General features: G+C 52.0%; 1 protein-coding gene across 1 annotated transcript; it reads right to left on the minus strand.

Moving 5' to 3' along the window:
- On the minus strand, positions 1 to 11,952 carry Ctsd (cathepsin D). The gene is made up of 9 exons (XM_051193416.1): positions 11,785 to 11,952; positions 9,549 to 9,708; positions 7,531 to 7,654; positions 6,783 to 6,901; positions 5,015 to 5,235; positions 1,487 to 1,609; positions 1,083 to 1,227; positions 895 to 993; positions 1 to 804 (listed from the first exon to the last, which is right to left on the minus strand). Exons 1-9 carry the CDS (start codon positions 11,850 to 11,852, stop codon positions 637 to 639), a joined length of 1,227 nt encoding a protein of 408 aa, XP_051049373.1. The 5' UTR covers positions 11,853 to 11,952; the 3' UTR covers positions 1 to 636.
- Positions 11,953 to 21,753: the final 9,801 nt, after the last annotated feature.

The following is a 21,753-nucleotide window of genomic DNA, read 5'->3' on the forward strand; positions in this document are numbered from 1 at the left end:
AAGAGGCCCAAAACAACTGTATTTGTATACCAACTTTGGCTCCCAGTCGCATAGCCCAGAATGAGGGCAGCAGGGGCCAGCCAAAACCAGTCAGCCATCCTGCCTCTGCTCCAGGCTAAGCCATGCTTTCCCGGGTGGGTGGGGCCAGGCCCCAGGTAACACCCCCGGTTTATAGCTTTGCTTCTGTCCTCTTGCTCCTTTCTGCTCATCTTCAGGCCTCTGTCAGGCCAGGATATAGACAGTGGGGCAGTGGAGCCTGGTGCCATCCCCAGGCTGGGTGAGGGACATAGGTCAGGTAAGGTTTCTAGGAGGGATCCCAAGACCCATTTGCCTGCTTTGGAATGCTGCCCCTGCAGCAAAGGGAAGCAGGACAAGGCAAGCTACCAAACCAGTAGGGGCCTTTCAAGGCAGCCCTTGCACTGGGTGGGCCTTGGCCTCTTTCAGACAGGCAGAGGGTAGCAATCTGGACAGAACCACAGAACAGAACAGCTGGACCAGCTCCAGCCAGGCCTCCCAAGGGCCCAGCAATGCCAGGTGAGTGTGCATGTGTGTGAGTGGGGCAGGTGGAAGGGTGGGGCTGGCTGGCTTCCTCTACTAGACTGTGATCCATTTCCCTGCTGGTGGGCAAGGGGTGAGCTAGAGAGTGGCAGCCTTGGCAAAGCCGACCCTATTGTTGTCTCTGTCAAACACAGTGTAGTAGGTGCCAATGAAGACATCGCCCAGGATCCAGAGTGGCCCACTGGGAGGGGGTATATCCATACCCATGAAGCCACTCAGGCAGATCGTCTTTCCACCCTGTGACACCTGCAAGGCCAAAAGGGTCACATGATCACACGGCTCTCATCTCACCCAAGGTGTCCCAGATTCACACTGCCACTGCCCACACCCACTCACCTTGAGTATATACTTGCTTGGGGAAAGTTCATAGTCTTTGCCTCCTAGCTTCAGAGTGACAGAGGGCAGGCTGGATACCTTCTCACACGGGATCATGTACTGAGAGACACAGAGAACATGGTACTGAGGGTATGGCCTCTGGAACTGCCTCTGCCTGCCGGCCAGCCCACACCAGCCCCATGGCTTACCTCGCCCTGGATGAGAGGCACTGCTCCAATGGCTTTCTGCAGCTCCTTCACCTCATCCACAGGCCCCACCAGAAGAGATGTCCCTGTGTCCACGATAGCCTCACAGCCTCCCTTGCACAGGGTCAGGCCATTGGCCACATCCAGCCTATGGGGCAAGAGTGTATCTGTCAACTCACCATGTCACAGGTGAGTCTGGGGCACAGCTTGTCTGGATCCAGCCTTCTTTTTTTACATGCTTTTTTTCAGGACCAACCAACTCATTCATACAGGGCCCTGAATGGTCCAGGGTTACAAAATGAGAAGACTCAAATGGCAAAGTAGGTACAAATAGCGGGTAGAGCCCAAGACTTCCTGAATGCCACCCCTACATTACATTCCCACTTCCAGCCACACCCATGACTTACTGGTCCATGTGCACTTGCCAGTAGGCCTTGCGGGTGACATTCAGGTAGGACAGCTCCCCCTCATAGTACTTGGAGTCAATCCCACCAAGCATCAGCTCCCCTCCAGGTTGCCCAGTGGGGTCCCTGGGAAGAGAAGAATTGATCAGTCACCACTCATTAGCACTGGAGGGTCATCAGAAAGCCAGAGATCAGAAGGAAGGGGTTAAGTGGGGCAATCAAGGAGGGCTTCCTGAGGGAGGGGCCTGGGGAGATGTTGAGTACAGCTGGACTTGCTCTGGGTCACTATATTGTCCAGAATGGTAACTGTGCCTAGACTTGAGTTACTCCACTTTATAAAGCAACATCCTTAGCCTGTAAGTAGTGTAAGTAGCAGGAAGAATGACTCTACATCTTATTTACACAAGCAAATCCCCACCGTCTGTCAGCACACAAGGAGAAACAAACTGATAAACGACAACTGAGACTATCAGATCCTAGCTCAAACAGACTCCAGCTTATCAGTCACACCCAGATGAAAACCCCTCAGCTGGGACTCCAAAGAGGCAACCCAAGGCTAAAAATGCAGCAGGCATACTGACCAGTCAATCAGCATGAGCCTGGTCCAGGACTAGTATCATGGCAAAGGACCCTTGATTCTGTCCCCAGGCTGTAGGCTCAAATAGATTCTCTTGCCCCTGAACTTAGTGTACTTCCAAAATGACCCTGAAAAGGGCCCGCCATCAAATCCTGCACCTGGCTTCTCTGTGTCTGGGATTCAGACTTTTTATGTGGTTCTCTATATTCTTCCTGGTGTTTATATCAGCTCTATTTTCAACTTCTATACAGCCTCTCCAGGCTCTGCAGCCTCTGCCACGCTTTCTTAGCTATTCTGCAACCTGAACATATAGATGGTATTGTGTGAGGGGCAACATGTGACATGTTAGTATTTATAATTAAGATCTGAGTAAAAGTGGCTGAAGAGATAGCTTTGTGGTTAAGAGAGCTTACTGCTCTTGCAAAGGACTGAGTTTACTTCCCAGCACCCAAGTCAGGAAGTTCATGAGCAGCTGTAACTCTAGCTCCTGGAAATCCCAACATCCTCTTCTGGCCTCCTCTGGCAACTGCACTCATGTGCACATCCTCCCACACAGACATACAGCAATAAAAAGTTTGGAATAAAAACTGGTGATGCCAGTGGCTGGCTATCAAGCAAAGTTGTGATTACTTGGCAAAGTGGAGTAAAGGAAACCTATTTAGCTTGTGAATATATAGTTATTCAATGACTTCTAACACTGAGGAAAGACACAAATGTCCCTCTAAGTTTCCGACATGATACATTCATGTTGCCTTGCTTGGCCAGGGATAAGCCTAGATTACAGCCAGTCTAGGGCTCAGATCCTAAGTTAAATTTCCATTTCCAGATCTGCTGCCCTGCTGAGCATCCTTGAGCCCACAGGGATGGGAAGACCCAGAGAAAAGAGGAAGGTAGAACTTTCCACCCCAGGGAGGGGCTTCCACAGCCTAGTCTCACATAAGCTGCTGTGTACAGCTGGCCTTTCTTTGCAGATTGCTGGCTGGGGGTGTTCAGGCTCAGCCAAAACCAAGGCTAGAGTCAGGCTGGAGTTAAGAACAGGGATGTTCTCCGCGTGGCAAAACTCAAGGCTGGCTTCTAGCCCTGAGAGGCTGAGCTGGCTTCATCCACGGCAGTAGCACATGCTGTCTAGGAATGTTCTACACCCACTCTCAGCTTCTCCTCCAAACCCTTCTCTCAATTCTCCCACCTATAGTCTCATGGGAACGCCCACCACAATACCCTGAAGCGGATCGCAGCAAGTGTGGCATGAAGTTACAATGCTGAAAGTTCTTAAACAATTACCACAGAAGTATAAAAGGGGGCAGGGGGATGTGCCATGCCTGGCCAGGCATCATCCTGGGGTGCAATCACCGAAAGCTGAAGGAAAACTTATTTCAGGATCTGCCATCCCGAAATAGGCCTTCCTAACCTGGCTATGGCACCTTCCTCCTGGCCTATACTATACTCAGGAGCCCTGAGCCTCTCATCCTGTTCTCCTGCCCCAGACTCCACCCTGCCTGGCTCTGGCTTGTCATCAACTCTGAAATCCCAGATGGAAGCACGATGGGTACTGGCCCTGCCTCTCCCCTCCTCACCCAAGTTCCACCCACACAGCCACAGCCCCTGACTCGGCTGGTTTCACACCTGATTGCTCAGCGGCCACACCTGTGCATCACCATCCTGGGACCTAGCTGGCAGAGTAAGTGCCCTGGGGCCTAAGCTGTAGCCACCACATCCTTTCCTACTTGCTGAGCCTGGGAGGCTCCTCCTCCTAGAAAACAGACAGTAGCAAGAGAGGATATTTTGAGATCCTAGAACTGAGTCTTGAGACTTATAGGCAGGTGGTTATTTGAAGACTCTTAGGCCCAATGCATCATGGGCCTGGAAAAGACTACTATTGATAAGACAGAGGTAAGGTCTGTGGCCTTACCAACTTTTTCAGACAGTGTCTCTATATATAGTCCTGGCTGTCCTTAAACTCATAGGCCTTCCTGCCCTTGCCCCTTGAATGTGGGGATTAAAGGCATGTGCCACTAGGTCCAGTCTGGCCAACTTCTGGGCAACTCCTACTCTAGGGAACAGAGCCCAGGGGTCTAATAACCCTGTTCATTCACCTATGCCCCTGCCTCTAGGGAACCACTTTGCTCAGAGCTGAGCAAGGAACAAAAGCAGACAGCAAAAAGAAAAACTAGAAGAGTCTTGGCTGGTACAGGGCCAGTAACCCAGTCAGGAGCTAGGAGTTAGGCCTAAAAACAACATGAATTGGGCATTTGGAGGGTACACTTGCTGAGCATATAAGTCAGTCAGTCTAGAAAAAGGAGGGTGTGGTCAGCAGCAGCTCAGAGCAGGAGGCTGCCTACTTATACCCTGCCCACACCCAAGAGCTAAATCCAGCAAGTGAGGGTTTACCCAGCTATCCATCTTGTCTGAAGTTCCTGAACAAAGCTGTTGAACAAGCCTGCAGGAGGCAAAAAACTGATGCTAGAGGCTCCTTGTCTGTGTGTGGTGTGTGTGTAGGTGGGTGTCATTTGTACTGTGGGGAGGGTCTCTGCTAACAGGAAGGTCTGCCACTCTCAACCAGGGCTCTCAGTCTTCCCCTAGTTACTTCTGGCTCTTCCCTAGGGAAAGCTCCAGAGTAGTGTCACAGATCAGGGATCACAACCATGTCTCTCCCAGTAACCAGAAGTCCAAGCAGAGACCACATCTGCCCTTACCAGTCCCAGGACCCTAACCACCCTGGTCATAGGAGGGAAACCCCAACGGCCAAGACTCTGACCCAGGAAACTGGCATCTCCTGGCTGAAGCCCCTGGCATATGGCCGTCTCTCCCAGGCAGATAATAGTAACTCCTGCCTGCCAGACAGCTTCAGATCTGATGCCATAGACAAGCACACAGCATAGACTCTTAAATCCTAGCCATATCCCTCCCGCTGGAGCTGAGCCCAGGAGGTGAGAGCCACGCCTCTCCTGCTGCACCTGTTCAGGTAGAAGGAGAAGATGTTCTTGTCCACCAGCTTCTGTTGCATCAGGTTGTCAAAGACTGGAACCACATGATTAACAGAGATACCAGGATATCCCATGCCCAAGATGCCATCAAACTTGGCTGCAATGAATGTGATTCCAGGCTGCTTGATGGCTTCCCCAAAGGTCTGTTTCTCCACCTTGAGACCTCCTGATTGCTCAGACTTACAGGGCACCTGCAGGCCAGAAGACATATGTCACAGCTGATATTCCCTCTCAGGACAACCAAAAAAGCAGGGGGGGGGGGAGGACAGGGGAGACAGAAGGGCTGATCGTAGCCACACAGCTGGAGACAAGGACATGGTGTCAAAAAAAAGTCATTCTCTGAGGGACTGATGAGAAAGAGAGATGCTACTGTTTCAACTCCCTCTTCACCTACATCCCTCCATCCACCAAGAGAGTTTTGTTCTTGCCCTTGGACTTGGGGTCAAGCCACTGAACCTGCAGCTGGGTAAACCAATGCAACTGTCACCCTGAAGCCACACTCCCTCTGCCCGCCCCATCAAGCTGAGGCTGCAGACAGAACCAGAGCAGGAAGTGGAAAGACCTGCTGCTGAGGACATGTCGGAAGATATAAAGAGGGCAGCTAACATCCTGTGTACTGAGGGGCCCCTGACAAACACCACAAGGAGCCCTCCATAGACAGGGAAAGGGCATAGCTCTGATCTCATAGGTACAAGATGCCACTCTCCAGACAAAGGCCAGGTGAACAAGACACTGCTGGCTGAAGACTCCTAGCCCCAACCAATAGGATCCAGTTGACAGGATTTGCAGCTTTCTGCTCTCTACCTCCTATAACCTCGCTGTCCTAATGCTAACTTAGAAGTGGTAAATGGCCTCTCCATGGGGAAGAAGGCTCGGCTTGTAAGGTACCCCTACAGACAGACAAAGGTCCATCCCAGACACCCTCTTTCCCAGCTCCTTCCCAGAATTGTTCCAGCATGGACACAGTTTTCCAGCCCATCTCAGCCTCAACAAGTTCCAGGGAACCTTTCTATCCCCAGGCTTGGCCCCTTGGCCCAGACCTTCCTTAAGGTCTTAAAGACACTCTAGTGGCAGCCAGACAGTGGTGGCACACACCTTCACTCTCAGCACTCGAGAGGTAGAGGCAGGTGGCTTTCTCTGAATTTGAGGCCAGCCTGGTCTACAGAACAAGTTCTAGGACAGCCAGAGTTACACAGAGAAACCCTGTCTCCAAAACTAAAACAAAAGAACACACAGCTGGCCCCTCAAATCTAAAGGATCCAGCACAGTCATCCTTAGCCAGTGTCCCAAACACCAGCCAACAAGCAGAAGATCTGCCCATGGCTCACTGGCCAGGCCAGGGTGTGTAAGCAGCCGCTCAGGGTGGTAATCCCCACTAGGCAACACGGCACGCCCCAGCTTTGCTTTTCCCATTCACTCTGCCAACCCTGGGAACTCCTGGTTGTCTCTCTAGTTTGCACACAATAAGGCTGCCCACTCCCATTCCTTCCCATTTGCTTTCTTATCACCAAGCATGCTGGGCTCTCCTGCCCCAAGGCCTTTGTTCAGGTGGCATCCTAATCTAGCAGGTCTACCTCTGTTCCCGATCACCCAGCATTGTTACAGCCATGCAAATTTGGCAGCCCTCTCAGAGGGCTAAAGTTACCATGCCCTCCCCCTTCAGCTATAGGTGCTCACAAGATGAACTCCTTGCCACAGCAGGGGCCTTTGAGACCCAGGATAGGACGCAGGGACTCACCGACACAGTGTCCTGGCTCAGGTACCCAGAGAGGCTACCTGAGCCATAGTGGATGTCAAAGGATGTGCCATTCTTCACAAAGGTGCTGGACTTGCCGCTGTTGTACTTGTGGTGAATCCCTGTAGGGGAGCAGGGCTGTTAGTATGCTTGTCACCACCATAGTCTCTGGCCTCCCTAGGGTGCTGTGGGGCCAGCAGCCCAGGCTACTTCTCCAACTTGGCTTTGGTCATGACCTATGCCCATACACTGAGGACCCCCTGGACCATGGGCTATAAACAAAATCTTGATCTTGGCCTTACAGGTGGCCCAGCCTCAGCTTGCTCCACCTTTGACCAGCAAGATCCCCAGCCTCAATGACAAGGCTGCTGCTGACAAGACTTGGTAAGTCAGGGCAGAGCAGGAAAGCAGGGCCTGTTGGATGTGGTGGACAGGTGGGAAAACATTGTCCAGGAGGTGGCCTGGATTCTGGGTATCTGCAAATCTCAAGCCCAACCCACCTCTAATAGCCTCCCAGAAAGGCTGAACTTTGAAGAGATGGGGCTGGAACCCCAGTTCTCCAGAGAGGGAAGTCAATATCAGTTGCTCAGGGGCCCCCACAATAGGGCCCTTGTCACCCTGATTGTTCCAAAGGCCACTGGGCATAGCTGAGAGTATAAGAGAGCAGAGCCAGGCACCTTAAATGGTGCCTTAGTCTCTCTTCTAGATCCTCAGCAGGGGTGCTGGGAGAGAGGACAGCAGGGAGACTCACAGCAGGCTAGGTCCAACAGCTTGCAATGAATGGAGGGGACCCACAGGTTAGAGGAGCCAGTATCGAAGACGACTGTAAAACACTGTGGGGGAGTTCCGATGCCGATCTCACCGTAGTACTGGGCCTAGGGGAGGAACAATGTTCATCAGGGTGAAAGGAGTTACCTGAGAATGCTCTGGCTGTCTAGGAAACCAAGCCTCAAAGGCCCAGGCTGAGTGAGGACCTGCCCTGGAGCCCAGGCCTCGGCTAGCACATCTATCCCCACCTACTGGACCCTGAATGGGGAGGGAGATTTCCAAAGAATAGATTCTAGAAGGGTGGGCCTAAGATCCCAGTACTGAACTCCAAGACTCTGGGCTCCTTTACCTAATGTACTGTGAGGCTGGGAACAAACTGGACAAGTGGAAGGTGACACTAGTGGTCAGGCAGGCTTGGCCCTCCACAATCCAAAGATAGATAAGGCCAGCCAGGAAGGCCCCTCTGCTTTTGAGTGTCACACCTGACTCTGAGGGCTGTTGTTCCTGCCCTGTATCTGCGCCACAGGCCTTAGTCTGGAGACTGTCCTGTGGAGCCAATGATGAGATGTACCACCTCTAGAAGGAACTGGCCTCAACTTGGTCACTGCTTCATAGCAGAGAAGTTTGAGCTTGGTGTCCCATTTATTCACAGAGACAGCATCGACCACCAGGGCGGCCAACTCCAGGAGCTAGGCAGGCATGGAAACCTAGTTGTTAACTAGTAGCTATGGGTCACCAATATTCTGTCTGCCTAGGAAGGAGCCTGAGTCAATGGTGGATATAAGACGCAGGGCCCAATCCCATCTAACTCTAGCTAGCATCAGAAAAACCAAGAGAAGTAACTGGGAAGGGGAAAGAGCATTACTCAGCAAACTTGTGTGCTGTGTGTGTAGGAACTAGCCAGCTAGATCCAGACAGGCAGGCCTTCCACCTTCCTCAGCCAGTCACAAGCCTGGGTTTCATGCTTCCTGTCACTGCCACTGCTTGGGTCAAACAAGACAAAGGCACTGCCAATTCAGCCCAGTGAACCACAACGGCCAGGGCTGCACAGCAATTCTAGGCTTATAAGACTTTGGAGGCAGGGGCATATGATGCCAGGCTCTGGCTCAGAACCTGCCACAGACCTGCCACACCATATGACTTCTAGAGGTTTTCTATTGACCTGTTTCTCCTTCAGAGACAGTGGGCTGTTGCACCAGACCTGTAATCCCAACTACTTAGAAGGCTAAGATAGGATTCCAAGTTCAAGGCTAGCTTGGGTACTTATCTCAAAGTAAAAAGAGGGGAGGGTGCAGTGCACAATTGCCTACCATGTACAAGGCCTTAATCAGTTCAAGCCCTAGAAAAGGGGCAGGGCCTAAAAAGGCAAGGGGGTAGTTGGTCCTGGGGAATATGGCAAAGTGACGGTAGTGGGCCAGGGGATCAGCTTAGGCCTCACATACCACAGGCACATACAGAGGCTCCAGCAAGTTATACCTAAACAGGTCCAGTAACTGATTCCCAGGCTCCCACAACAGCCCTAGGCTGGGTTTGATTCCAGAGTGCTCTATACTTCATGGGATAGTCCTGAGAATGAGACACCAGCAGCAGTTCTGGGCTAGAAAGCCAGCTCTGAACTGAAGTCAGTGTTCAAGATTTTATGTGGGGTTGGGGAGGGCATGGCTGCAGATGTAGCTCGGTGACCAAGCACTTGCACATTCAACATGGCAATTCTAGTACCACAAACAAAACAAAAGAAAATTCTAAAGACCCAGGAAGAACCTTCTGCAAGGACCAAGCAAGAACACCCTTTAGCCAGAACAGGCCCCTGTACAGGCAGGAGGAGCAAGGATTATAGGATGGCAGGAATGAGGCGCTGTTAAGGAATAGTGTGGCTGAATCTGGAAGACCACCCCACTGACAATATGCTTCATGAAGAACGACTGGCTACTGATCCCAGGGAGCTAGCCCCCTCCCACACTCACCCCCCAAAGCAAGCTCCCAAAATACAACATCACTCACATCCAGGTAGTTTTTGAGTAACTCTGACACTGGCCCCTTGGTCTCAGCAGGTGACTGCATGGAGTACTTGGTTATGGGACCCTTAAGGATCAGGTCTTCCACAGAGCCGCCCACCTCTGTCATGGTCCGACGGATAGACGTGAACTTGCGCAGGGGGATTCTGTCCAGATGGGATAGAGGTATGTTAGGGCGCAGCTTTGACACCGCTGTTCTCCCACTTCCCACCCAAGGATACTCCAGGCTGGGCTAAGGCAGGCTTCTCAGTACAGAATGACTGCCAGCCAACATGTGCTCAGTGCTTTTAGCAAACTATACCCACTTAGATGATCCCGTAGATCTCAAACTGGCCACAACATATACTAAACTCCTGCCCCCAAAGTCACAGGCCCAGTGGTCCATCATATCGGCTAAGGGAACCGCATCACAGACTCCTCAGTTCACAGTCACAGAAGGCTCCCATCTGTCTCGCTCCACATATCCAAGCTGGTGTGCCCACCCCTTCCCTTCACCAACCACACCCCAGTCAGGTGGTTCTCACTCCAGAGGCAAAACAAACAACAACACACACACTGGTCCCCAACCCTCTCTGTCAGCCTACTCTAGTCTTTCCTGAATTAGTGGCTAGTGGGTTGTGTTTAGGGTGTAGCCAGGTACTTGTGCCCTATGCCCTGGGGAACCTAACCCTGCAGGAATAGAAGGCGGTGGCACATCCAAAGCAAGGTGCACATGGGACTCCAGGACTAAACCACTGAACCTGGTGGCCCTTAGCCTCATCTGTTGCCATGTGGAATCTATAAAGATGTACCCCCCCACACACACACACACACTCCAGGCTTGCAGTGACAGCATCATCTTTACCTCCCTGGAGGTTCTTCCCCTAACCATACAGGAGCTTGCTAGCCAGCCCTGCCACCCTTCACAAAACTCAACACTCTAACCCAGGTACACCTACATGTCCCACCACCACACAGACTCATGGCCTAGACATGCTTTTTGCAGCCTTGGTGCAGCCCACTAAATAGGGAATTCTCCCATTAAATAGCAGAGTGTGGGTCTCTGTCCTGTCCTTTGGGCCACCGCTCCACCCTCAGTTTGCTCCTGCTTCCAAGGAGAGCTGGCCTGAGTCTGTAATCACTTGATGAAACTTTCAAGGCCAGGGATTTGTGTTCAAGGTCACAGCTGGCCTTTCCTGGCATGCTGAGGGAGTGCTCTTGAAAGATAGGAGTCTTGCCTAACAGTAAGGCTGAAAGGGCCAGGCTTCTGGCCTGGGGGTGGGCACAGGCCAGGAAACATGCCAACAGCCCAAGCTACCAAGGATCATAAGAGAGTAGCTTTGGTTCTATTGCCTAGTCCCGAGGAGCCCGGAGTTACCTTCACCACTGCAATGCCAACTCTCCCCAGAGAAGGGAAGCCTGAGGGTAGGGAGGGCAAGGCCAGGGCAGGATCAGGCCTAAGCCACTCCCTACAATGGCTCCACTGAGGCTGCCCACCCCCAGCTAGGAGCCTACAGGCTGTACTTCTTCCCACCCAGCCCTGGTGCCCAGCCGGCCCAGCCAGCTCTGCCCCAGCAGCCTATGGCTTCATCCACCTACCACACAAATATGACTCCATCAAATATGACTCCATCAGAGTGGGAAAACACAGGCCACCACAAAGGCCCCATCTAGCACAAAGGCTGAGTTCAAAGGCCTGACAGGGGCCTGGTCACCAATGAGGCAGACCTCAGCCCCAAGGTATTTGAACTGGGCCACTCCATACCTCCTCTCTTTGGGACCTGTGTGACTAAAGAGGGAGGAGGGAGAGAGTCATCACCCAGGACAAGTGGGACTATCTTTGAGTAAATTTCTGCACAGTAAATACCGGTGCACAGCTGTCAAACAGGGTTCCTTAAAAGGAAAGGCCTGCCCAGGGAAGAACCCCACGAGCCGACTGGGTCTTCCGACTTTCACAACTGGATTGGTAGTCACCACAATCCCACCCATGGAGCAGCACTGCTTCTCCGAAGCCCATGCGCTGGGAGGTTAAAGCCAAACTCAATTTTGGCCACCCTACTATTCCCTCCCGTCGGACCACAGGAATGGAGGGGGCCCCAGAAGACCCCTGCATGCTGAGTCCCTCGCCCCCCACAGTCTGCAGGGCCCTGTGGAAGGCTGTACAGGTGCATCCCGTACCAGCTGGAGCACGCAGGACTTCGGAGGACCGGCCCCTCACCACCGGGTACAGGCCGGGTGCTCACCTGATAACAGCGGAGGCAGACGCGGCCAGAAGGCCGAGAGCAAGCAGCAAGATGCCGGGGGTCTGCATGGTAGCGACGGCCCGGCAAGAGCGAAGCTGAACACTTAGGTCGCGCGCTTATAGCCGGAATGACGCCGCAGTCCCGCGCAGTCAGCTGATCTCTTGTTTGCCCCCCGATAGGTCACGTGGGACGCGGGCTCGGGGCGGGGCGACCCGGGGACCTCCTACAACACCTCCCGGGCGCAGGCGTGAGCTGCTCCAGGCTTGCGCACTGCCGCTCGGGAACGCGTCCGCCGACTTTCCTGGGACCAGAGAATTCCGGGATTCAGATCACGTGGGGAAGGAAGGCCGCGCCTATCCTAATCCCGGAAGCATCCATTGGGGCGAGCTCCATCCTCAGCGCTGCCCCTCCTCTACCTGTCTTCTTGTCTTCGCTGCCTGGTTGGGCCTTGATCCTCTCCTATACACCAACTAAACCCAAGCCTCTTCTCTCAGCTCTTTTGGAGCCTCTCTGGACCCTTGGGCCAGCATCCTTCATTCTCTTTAAAGGTCCACTACCTACTCATCTCCCCAGAGCGATGCCCCTTTTCCTCAGGCTAGAACACCTAGCTCGCAGATCCATACTGTAACACTGCCCTGGGACCATGCATCTAATGATATAAGGGACCAGGATCTGTGTGAGTTGCAGAGAAGGTGGGGGAAGGGAGTGCACAGTGAGAGGAGGTGGGATTGGGATTGCCCTTGGGTCTTCACGAAGTCACTCCTTAATGTCCTGCTTGGTGTCAGCAACTGAATTAGGTGCTGTTGGAGAGAGTCGGGGTCCATTTTTTCATCATGGGGCGTTCACAGCCTGGAGAGGCATTTAAAAAGGATGTCCTCTCTAAGAGGTAATGTCCAAGCAGACAGGAGCAACGAGGACCTTGGCAAGGGTCTAATCCAGGAAGCTCTTTTGGGCATGCCTTGCCTGTACAGCTCATATGTCTCACTTTACAGAGGGATATATGAGCTGTTCCAGTTCCCAGATTCAGGGCTGTAATTCTCATCTGTTCCGGCACCTTGCTGGGCACCTCTGCCAAGGCTCACCACTCAGGGTCAGTGTTATGGCCACAAGTGTGTAAGCACAGCCTGAGCCCTGCCTCCACAGTCAGCACTCCACACATTGCCTAGCTTTCGATGTGAGGGCAAGAGCTGCCCTCTACTCTCTGGGTCTAAGACTATCCTCTGGTAGCCCAAGAGACAGGCCCTGGCCTGGAGTTGTCACTTGATTTCTAGGGCTGCTATCTAGAGATGACAGCTGGACCCTGGGAGGGCAATGTAAAAGATCCTCTGGGACAGCAAGTTGGGTCCCCAAATCCCTGTCGTAAATAGTGTTGCAGGGTGCTCAGGTGCCGATACAGACATCTATGAAATGACCAGGCTGCTGAAGTGAATGGACAGTGTGTATCAGCATGACTAGAGGAAGGATGTAGCAGTCGCCTGTGCTCATGTGTGAGGTTGACACAAGCACCAGGCCAGAGCAGCTGCACTCAGTAGGGATGCAGGCCTTACCCGGTGCATAGCCTGAGAGGAATAAGGAGGCAGGTAGGGAAGCCAGCCTATATATCCAGCCTGTGTAGCCACATGATAAAGAACTGACAGGGACCCCCCCCCCAGACACCCTCTGCAGCCCATTCTCTGCAAGGAACACTAGCTGCCTCTGTCCCTGGGTTTTCCTGTACCTGGTCCATGTTTAGGAGTTCCTCGGTGTGTGTGAATGAATACCTGAATTATCCAGTCCTATAGATGCTAGCCCATAGGACCTGGGAGGCTCAAAGGTGGAGGTTGAAGTCTGTTCTTCTGATCTCCTCTTAACTGACAGAGCTCAGGATGGGCCACAGCTTCTATTCTAGAACTCCCGAGTTCTCCCACTCACTGGACTATTCTCTCTCTCTCTCTCTCTCTCTCTCTCTCTCTCTCTCTCTCTCTCTCTCTCTCTCTCCTCCCTGCCTGTCTCAGGCCCCCAGGCCCTCTGCACTTGCTAGGCTGGCTGAAGCCCTCTTTGCACCAGGCTTGCCTTTGGCACTTTCCAGCCAGTAAAGGAAGGGGTCAGCATGCTCAGTCATCTACCTTTGGTTCAGAGATACACTTAGCAGGCCCTATGACCCTTGCCTACCATACCATACATTGACCCTGGTGGGTTTAGATGGGCCCTTTGACTTACAACAGAGCAGAGGGATTTCTTGGGGCTCCAGGTGCACAAGACCAGAGCAGTTGCATTCAGGAGGGACACGGGCCTTATCTGGGGCATAGTCTGGGAGAATGAAGGTGCAGGTGGGGAAGCCAGCCTAAACATCCAGCCTGAGCAGCTACAGCACGTGGAGCTGCCTCTAGAAAGAGCAGTGGCCCTGGGTCCTTTCTAAAGGCTGGGCCCTCAGGTTGGGGAATCTCTCTAGCATCTTCTCCACCCCAGGCCTCTCCTGTCCATTTGACAAAGGGTCCAGCAATGAAGGAGGGATAGAAAGAGGACCAGACATGCCACTGTGTAATGCCTCCTCCTCATGGAGCCATTCATTGCTTAGAGACCATCCCCAGCCTTGACCCTGAGGTGAGATAGCCCAAGTTCAGGTGTTCAGAAGCTATGCTCCTGGGCTTCCACATCAGAGGCTGCCAGGGGCCAAATTACACCTCATGGGCCAGATCCTCTGGGCCTCCCAGTATTGGTTCATTCATCTTGGGTTCCCATGACTACGGAATACCAACTGCATGCCAGGCTCTTCTCTGGGTGTCAGGAAAAGGGAACAATGCAGAAAGTCCTGCCTTCCTAGAGCCTATACTTCAGGTGAGGTCAGAGAGAACAGGAACCAGGCAGTTCATGCAGAGCCTGAAAGCTGGTGCAGAAATTGGGTGCAGGAAGTCACGGGGGAGTGGGGGGGTTGCAATCACAGAGGATTCATTTGAGCATCTCTAAGGAGGTGGACAAGAGCCAGGGGCACTGGAAAATTAAGAGGCCAGAAGGTGGCTCAAGTCTGAGGGAGGGGAGAAAGAGACAGGTGGAGGAGTGGACAGGGACACTGGGTGTTCAGGAGAGGAAGGAGGCCAACTGAGAGATGTAGCAGTTGTCCAGGTGAACGGAAACAATAGAGCCTGGACCATGAGGCAGGGAGAAGAAGTCAGCTTATCTTCAGTAGGATCCCTTTGTTGGCTTCACAGATGACAGAGATTGGAGATCAGTAGTGGCATTGCAGACATGGCTATCTGAAACATTTTAACTAGTGATATCCAATGGGACAAGAGGGATGCTCTGTGGGAGGAAGGAGCCTAGGGAGGATGGCAGGGGCTCAGCTTTGAATGATCAAATATACTTTGTGCCTGTGAGGTATGCCTAAGGTACTGGTGAGTAGCACTGGCTGTTGGAGTTGGGAGTCCAGGAGACAGGGCCACCTCATTCGGAAGTTCATCCCAATCAGAGTGGGTAAAACCAAGTGCTGGGCATGCAAAGCTTATGCATGGAAGCAGTCTAGAGATGGATCCCTGGGGCATCCCAACTATATGAGGCTAAGTTGAAAAGACACAACAAAGAAGCCCAAACAGTGATCATCTGGAGACAGGACAAGAGAGAGGAGTGTCTAGCCCTAAAGAAAGTGTCTCATGGGAGGAGTGGCCATGAGGTTAGGCACCTTTGCTGATGAGTAGGGTGGAAGACAGAGCCACCATGAGACAATGGATTTAGCAATCTGACCTGGACACCAGTCAGTTCAGTGAAGAGGGGTGACTGTTGCGTTCAGCAATCAGGACAGGATGGTGTTGACAGAGAAGTGGTTGGAAGTGAAGGAAGAGTGTCACCCGTGTATCTGTCCAGGTGATAGGAAAAGCAGTGGAGAAAAGATAGTCTTGTATAAACTGCAGCTGCAGTAGAGTCAATGACCCTTCTCTCACATCAAACTGAACCACCAATAAAGCCCATCGGCACAGGAGACAGGAGGAAGCAAACACAAAGATGGCTTCCTTCAAAATCTGAGGAGAGCAGATTTGTTTAAACAGCAGGTGTGGGAAGGGGATCACTGTGAGTTCCAGTGTGGGACACTTTAAAAAAAAAAAAATAAGACCAACTGGCCTGAACAATCACATGACCAGAGATGAAATCTCAGAGTCAATTATTCAGAACAGATGCCTGGCACCTGCCGTCACCAGAGAATCACAGATTGAAACAACAATGAGACACCACACTGCACACCTACTAGATAGCCCAAATCCAAAAGGGTGACGACATTGGTTTAAGGCAGGGCAGGGAGGTAGTAGCAGTCCCACTCATTGTGGTGAGGGTGCAGAATGGTATAGCCACTTTGGAAACACAGTGTGGTGTTCTCTTTCAAAACCAAATGTTCTCTTGCCATACAATCCAGCAATTGTTCTGGGTAGTTACTCAGAGAAGTTAAAGATTGACATGAGGCATGAAGGCCTGTGTCTGTAGAAGGAAGAGGTGGGGAGGAGAGCTGGAGAGCAGTCTGGGCTACTAGACCCTGTTTCAAGAAACAGAACAGACAAGAAACTTACGTTCTCACAAAAACTCACACTTGCGGGACAGTGTGGACTTTATTCACAATGGCCCCAACCTGAAGGAACCCAGATGTCTTCAGGAAGTGATTGTGGTATGTGTCCACAAAGAATGGGATGGGATTCGGGGTGTCAAAGGATAGAGCTATGGAGTCATGACATAAGGACCCAGAGATACACATTGCTAACTGAAAAAGCAAAAGAATTGAGGTAGTGTAGTGAGTCTAGTGAAGAGAGGGAGAGGATGGCAAACAGATGTATCTGAGGCCTTCCCTACGACAGTGACACTCTTGTCTAATGCTAGTAGTGGAAATGTGACATGCAGGAGGCAGAAGGAGCAGCCCAGGCCTTAAAGGCAGGCTGCCTTTGGTCCTGTGTGCCTTGAGCTCTTAGTTAGTTAACAGTGACTAGGAGTAGAGTAGGGTTCCCTCTGAGCCAGTTCCCAGACCCCATTTCCACATTTCCCCAGCTCCATCATGAGGCTGGGAAATGTCTGTGAAGGTTTCTGGTTGGAGGTTCCTAGGACTACAGGCCTACTGGTGATTTCTTCTGCTCCTGTCTCACATCAGCTGGCCCAAGCTATAGTTGAGAACCTCTATTCCTTGATGCCAAGATGCGGATGTGTGGTTAGGCAGAGCTCAGCTTTGGGCCAGTTCACAGTTTTCTCTCTGCATGCTGCCTCTTCAAAGTGACCCCTCACAGTACCCAGCCCCAGCCTCCCCTTCTATTTCTCTTTCTGGCTCCCAGGCCCTCTCTTCTGTACAGCCTCCATTTTATTCTCTACAGAGAGCTGAGTATAAACTGGGGACATCTGAGTGGGAAGAGAGTCGTGTATGTGGTGTGTGTGTGTGTTACCCTTGTTTAGAGTTAGCCTCCAGGCCTGCCATCCTTGTATGTAGGCTCTGAGGCCCCTGTACCATTACCTGTCATTAAATAACACAAAGAGAGGCATGTCCAGACCACCCCGTTAACTCCCACAGAGCATTGAAATGTCAATAGACTCTGAGTGCAGGAGGAGGGAGATTGTGCAGAGGCGGGGGTGGAAGGGGCAAATTGAGCTAGAAGGTTGTGGGTGGCCCCGATCCTATGTGGGAAATGGTTTCACCCCAACTTCCAACCTTATGATGAGGTGCTGAGTCACTCCATTCTGCCTTCTTGCCCCTCCCCCTCCTGGCTGAGTCACTGATCTGAGACCTCAAGGCCCAGCTAGCTACTCAGGCCCTAGGAGGAAGGGGGCGTGGCCCCCTGGCACCCAACAAGTTTCCCTACAAGTTTTTCAGGGGGCATCCAAGGCCACCTGAAAGAATGAGCTACGGGTCAGCTGGAAGGAGGAACCTTAGCTGGTGGGGGCGGGAAGAGCAGGGTTGGGGCAGCTGGCATAGTTAAGGCAGGGGGCTCCCCTTAAGGCAAAGCTAACTGAAAATCTGCCTTCAGCCTTCACAATGTCCTGTTCAAGACTCCCAGGGCCACTGAAAGTCTCTAGTCATTGTCCTAAACATGAGACCAGCTTGGGTTTCCAGGAACAGCAGAGTCCTACAGCCAGGTCACCCCTCAAGGAGATCACCCCCAAGCAAGAGCAGTCACCTTCAAATTACCTTACAGAGCCAGTAATGAGATACTGGCCAGCAAGACCACAGCTGGACCAGAACCACTCACGCAGCCATCCCCCCACCCCCACCCCTACCACTCCACCCCCTTGAGTGCACTCAGCTCTTATGTTTAAGCTCAAAGCTCTCATCAGTGCTCTGAAGGTTAATGGCCAATGTTGGCAGAGTTGGGCCTCTGGCTTAGGAGTCATTACTGGGAGATGTAGGATATAAGGGTGAGAACAGACACAAGAAGGGAACCGGTGAAAAGAAATCCAGAGTTCCAGTGACCCATAAGCCCTCTGGAAAGGTTGAGCCTAAGGGTCAAGTCCTGTGCTATGGTCTTTCTGCATCTCTGCTGTTCTGGGGTAGCTGGGCATCTGTCAGTCATATGGTTACCCCAAACCCACAAGCATGCATGCATTATAGACAACTACAAAACACCTTTTTAGGTGACTTGTTATCTTCCAAGTTGGCTGTTTTGGAGAACTGATGGGAGAAACAGAAAAAATAAGAAGAACCTGCCCAAGAGGATCAGCACACAGTTCAAAAGCCAAGCAGCCTTGTGACACAGTTCCGTGGTGGGGAGGGGGGTAGAAAGGGACTAGAACCAGGCAGCTGAGAGGCCTAGAAGCTACTGGGCTGATCTCAAGATGGAACAGAACAGGCTTGCACTAAGACTGTGACATCAAGAACAGGAGGACATGCTTGGGCACAATATCAGAGGAGTGCTTGCTTGGAATGCAGGAAACCCTGGATTCCATCCCCAGGGCTGTAAGAGGTGGAGAAGGAAGGAGGCAGGATGGGGGGCGGGGAGGAGGAAGAATGAGACAAAGGCAATAGACACTGGGACACAGAAATATCATACTGCTTCCTGCCTCTGTTTGTGTCCTATGGCTGCTGTCATAAGGAAATACAAATTGTGGGACTTAAAACAACACATGATTATTCTCTTGCAACTCCAGAAGTTCAAACTCAATGGCTCTGCACTGCATGGTTCAGGGTAGACTCCAGGGGAGTCTGTTCCATTCTCCCTCAACTTCTAGTGGTCCTAAAATCCTAGGCTAAGATCCTACCCTGAGCCTCCAAAGATTTCACTCTACTCTCCACTTCCCCCTTCACATCTCCAGTGACCATCTTGCTTTCTCTGAAGGATCCCATTTTCCATCTCAGCTCAGGGATCTAGAAAGGGACATCTTAGAATGGGGTGTTATTCTACCTACCAAACTATGATTGGTGGAAATGAAGAAAGAAGGCTGTGTTTGGAGTAGAGAGCATGTGGTATCTGGGAGTTGGATCTGCCACTGGAGTCCCCAGGACCAGCAAGTGAGTTGGAGAAAGGCTGGTAAAGTTTGCATGAGGATATGATTGGTTAGAAACAAGGACTGGGAGAACAGAAAGACTGAAGGGCTGAACCCTGATGATGAGGGGATGAGTAGAGGTCAGTGGGGAAGGAGAGGTAAGGTTAGGTGGCACGGGCATTGGTGATTTAGGTCAACAGGAAGAACAGAGGGACAGGTTTTGGGGGTGGGCTGGTGGCCTGGACTGTGTATTCAGGATAGTCATAATGATCATCATAGTGACTTAGCAGGGTTGACCTGGGTTCACTTCATGTCCTTGTTGGGTGTATCAGGTTATCTTGGAGCATTATCTGAGAGCTCTACAGCTGCCATCTTTGTTTTCAGAACTCAGATGTGGGTTTTTGTTTTGTTTTGTTTCCTCACAGCTGAGCGACCTTTTCTGCCACAAGTTCTCAACCCCCAACATGAACTTCACTGCAGATATGGTCACCACCAACATCTCTACAGATATGGCCACCATCAATATCACTGTAGATATAACCACCATCAATATCACTGTAGATATGGCTACCAACGTTTCAGCAGAAGAGAGGCCAGTTGACCTCCATCGCCAGCTGCACTGGGACAGACCTTGGGGAGATCCTGACTTCCCAACACTGAAGGGACATAGGCCATCCGGATCTACAGAGTGTGTCCCTGATGCAGAGTGAAAGAATGGAGATGGCCCAACCTCTGTTTTATGTCTGTGGTCTAGCTCCTATTACTGAGGCAGGGCCAGATCAATGCTGGCATGACCTTGCCATGCATGGTGGGTCGGGAAGAAGAGAGCTGGCTCCTGGGAGGCCAGGGCAGGGGTTCATCCTCCAGTCCTGCCCAGGGAACCTGTTTTGCAGGGGTTCCAGGAAAAGACCTTAATGTCTGCCCTCCACCCACAGCCACAAGGCCTGTTCCCCAGGGTAGGCCGGTGGCGGCGGTCAGTACCTTTTTTACTTTGGGATGCCAGCTTCCTGTGGCACCTGCCCCTCCCAGGCAGCTGGACAAACGGGTCTGGGGTTACAACACCCCCCTCTCTTGGAGCAATGACTCAGGAGGAAAGGGAGTGTGTCCCCTCCATCCCTGATCAGCATCTCATCTTTTCCAACATGGATGGCCCTGGAGAAGCTAGCTGGAAAGATGAGGCAGTCTATTTCAGAGATAAATTTGAGAGCCTCCACATCTCACTGTGGATAGTGTTGCTGGCAGTGACACTGATTGTCTTCTGCAAGTCCCTGCTTCACTTTTAACAATGAAGATAGATTAACCAGCCCTGTGGCTGTGGGTGGATCCTTTACCTCTACAGGGTGAGTGCAGGGTGGGTGACCTACTCACTCTGTCCCAGTGTGGTTGCATGCACAAAGCTCAGGAACTGTGTCTCCCAAGGACAGAGGGGACAGGCAGAGCATGAGAGAAATGTAATATTAAGTGGGGTCCAGAGGGCTCCCAGGAGTAGCCTGATCTAGCCTGAGTGCCAGGAGGGAAGGGTACCCAGAGGCTAGAGCACAGTGGGTGAGTTCCACACACAATTAAGATCAAGGACCACAAGCAGGACACGGGGGGGGGGGGGGAGGCTGCAGATGTGTAGCTGAATCCTTCCCTCCTGTCACAGAGACTCCACAGCTCTAACAAAAGACATTTATTCAACTTCAGCTATACTTAGCCTGGAGCCTTCAGAAATCAAGAGCCTGAAGGATGGATGTGTAGCTGCATTGGTACTTGCCTACTGGGCACATCCCTAATACCACATAAGCCAGGTATGGTGCACACTATAATCCCAGTACTTGAGAAGTGTAGGCAAGTAGGATCAGACGTTCAAAGACATCCTTGTGTACCTAGGGAGTCAGAAGTCTGGCCTTCCATGCAGAGGGATCTGAAACAAAACCTTCTGGAATCAAGGTCTCAGGACAAGAACTCTATGGTTAGTTGTCACAAGAGGGTAAAATCTTGTCTGGACCTGGGCAAGGCCTCAGGTTTCTATGACCTGCCTCTAAAAGAGAGGCAGGTAGAAGGCAAGAGAGCAGGAAGAGGTGACAAGATGTCCCCAAACTCGCTGAGTCTACAGTAGTCAGGCATACCAAAATGCCACCCTGTGAGGCACCTCAGCAAAGAGAAGGGTGTGGCTCCATGTCCAGTCGAGGCAGGACAGAGGTTACTGGTAGTGCTGGAAACAGGATCCCATAGTTGTCACAGCCCAGACACTGTGTCTCTCTATCTCTCACTCTTCTGCATTGGGTTTCCAGGAGTATGTTTTGTGAGATAGCTTCATCTGCAGGAGTCAGTGAGCAGGAAGAGAATGGTGGGGTTCCCTATGGCCCCATCACATTAGGCCTCTCCTCGGGAGTGTTCTTGGGACAACCTGGAGTCCAATGGGAGGTAGCCTCTGTACCACTGTATCCAAAGTCAATGCCTACCCCTTCCCAGGATGGAGTGTCTGCAGTAGGTAACCTTTCCTTGGTTATCCCCTCATTCCAGATGATGCTGTGTGGGCATACAAATGGGCTCCTGGACACAGAA

Source organism: Phodopus roborovskii, unplaced genomic scaffold (genome assembly GCF_943737965.1).
Source record: "Phodopus roborovskii unplaced genomic scaffold, PHOROB, whole genome shotgun sequence".
Taxonomy (NCBI): Eukaryota; Metazoa; Chordata; class Mammalia; order Rodentia; family Cricetidae; genus Phodopus; species Phodopus roborovskii.

What these genes read in the sequence shown, in the direction of transcription:
- Ctsd (XM_051193416.1), bottom strand. Translation starts at nt 11,852, where the DNA reads ATGCAGACCCCCGGCATCTTGCTGCTTGCTCTCGGCCTTCTGGCCGCG. An exon ending in TTCTCCTTCTACCTGAACAG is followed by an intron (nt 1,610 to 5,014) that starts GTGCAGCAGGAG and finishes TTCTCTTCCCAG; the next exon opens with GGACCCCACTGGGCAACCTG. An exon ending in TGCCTCTCATCCAGGGCGAG is followed by an intron (nt 994 to 1,082) that starts GTAAGCCATGGG and finishes TGTGTCTCTCAG; the next exon opens with TACATGATCCCGTGTGAGAA.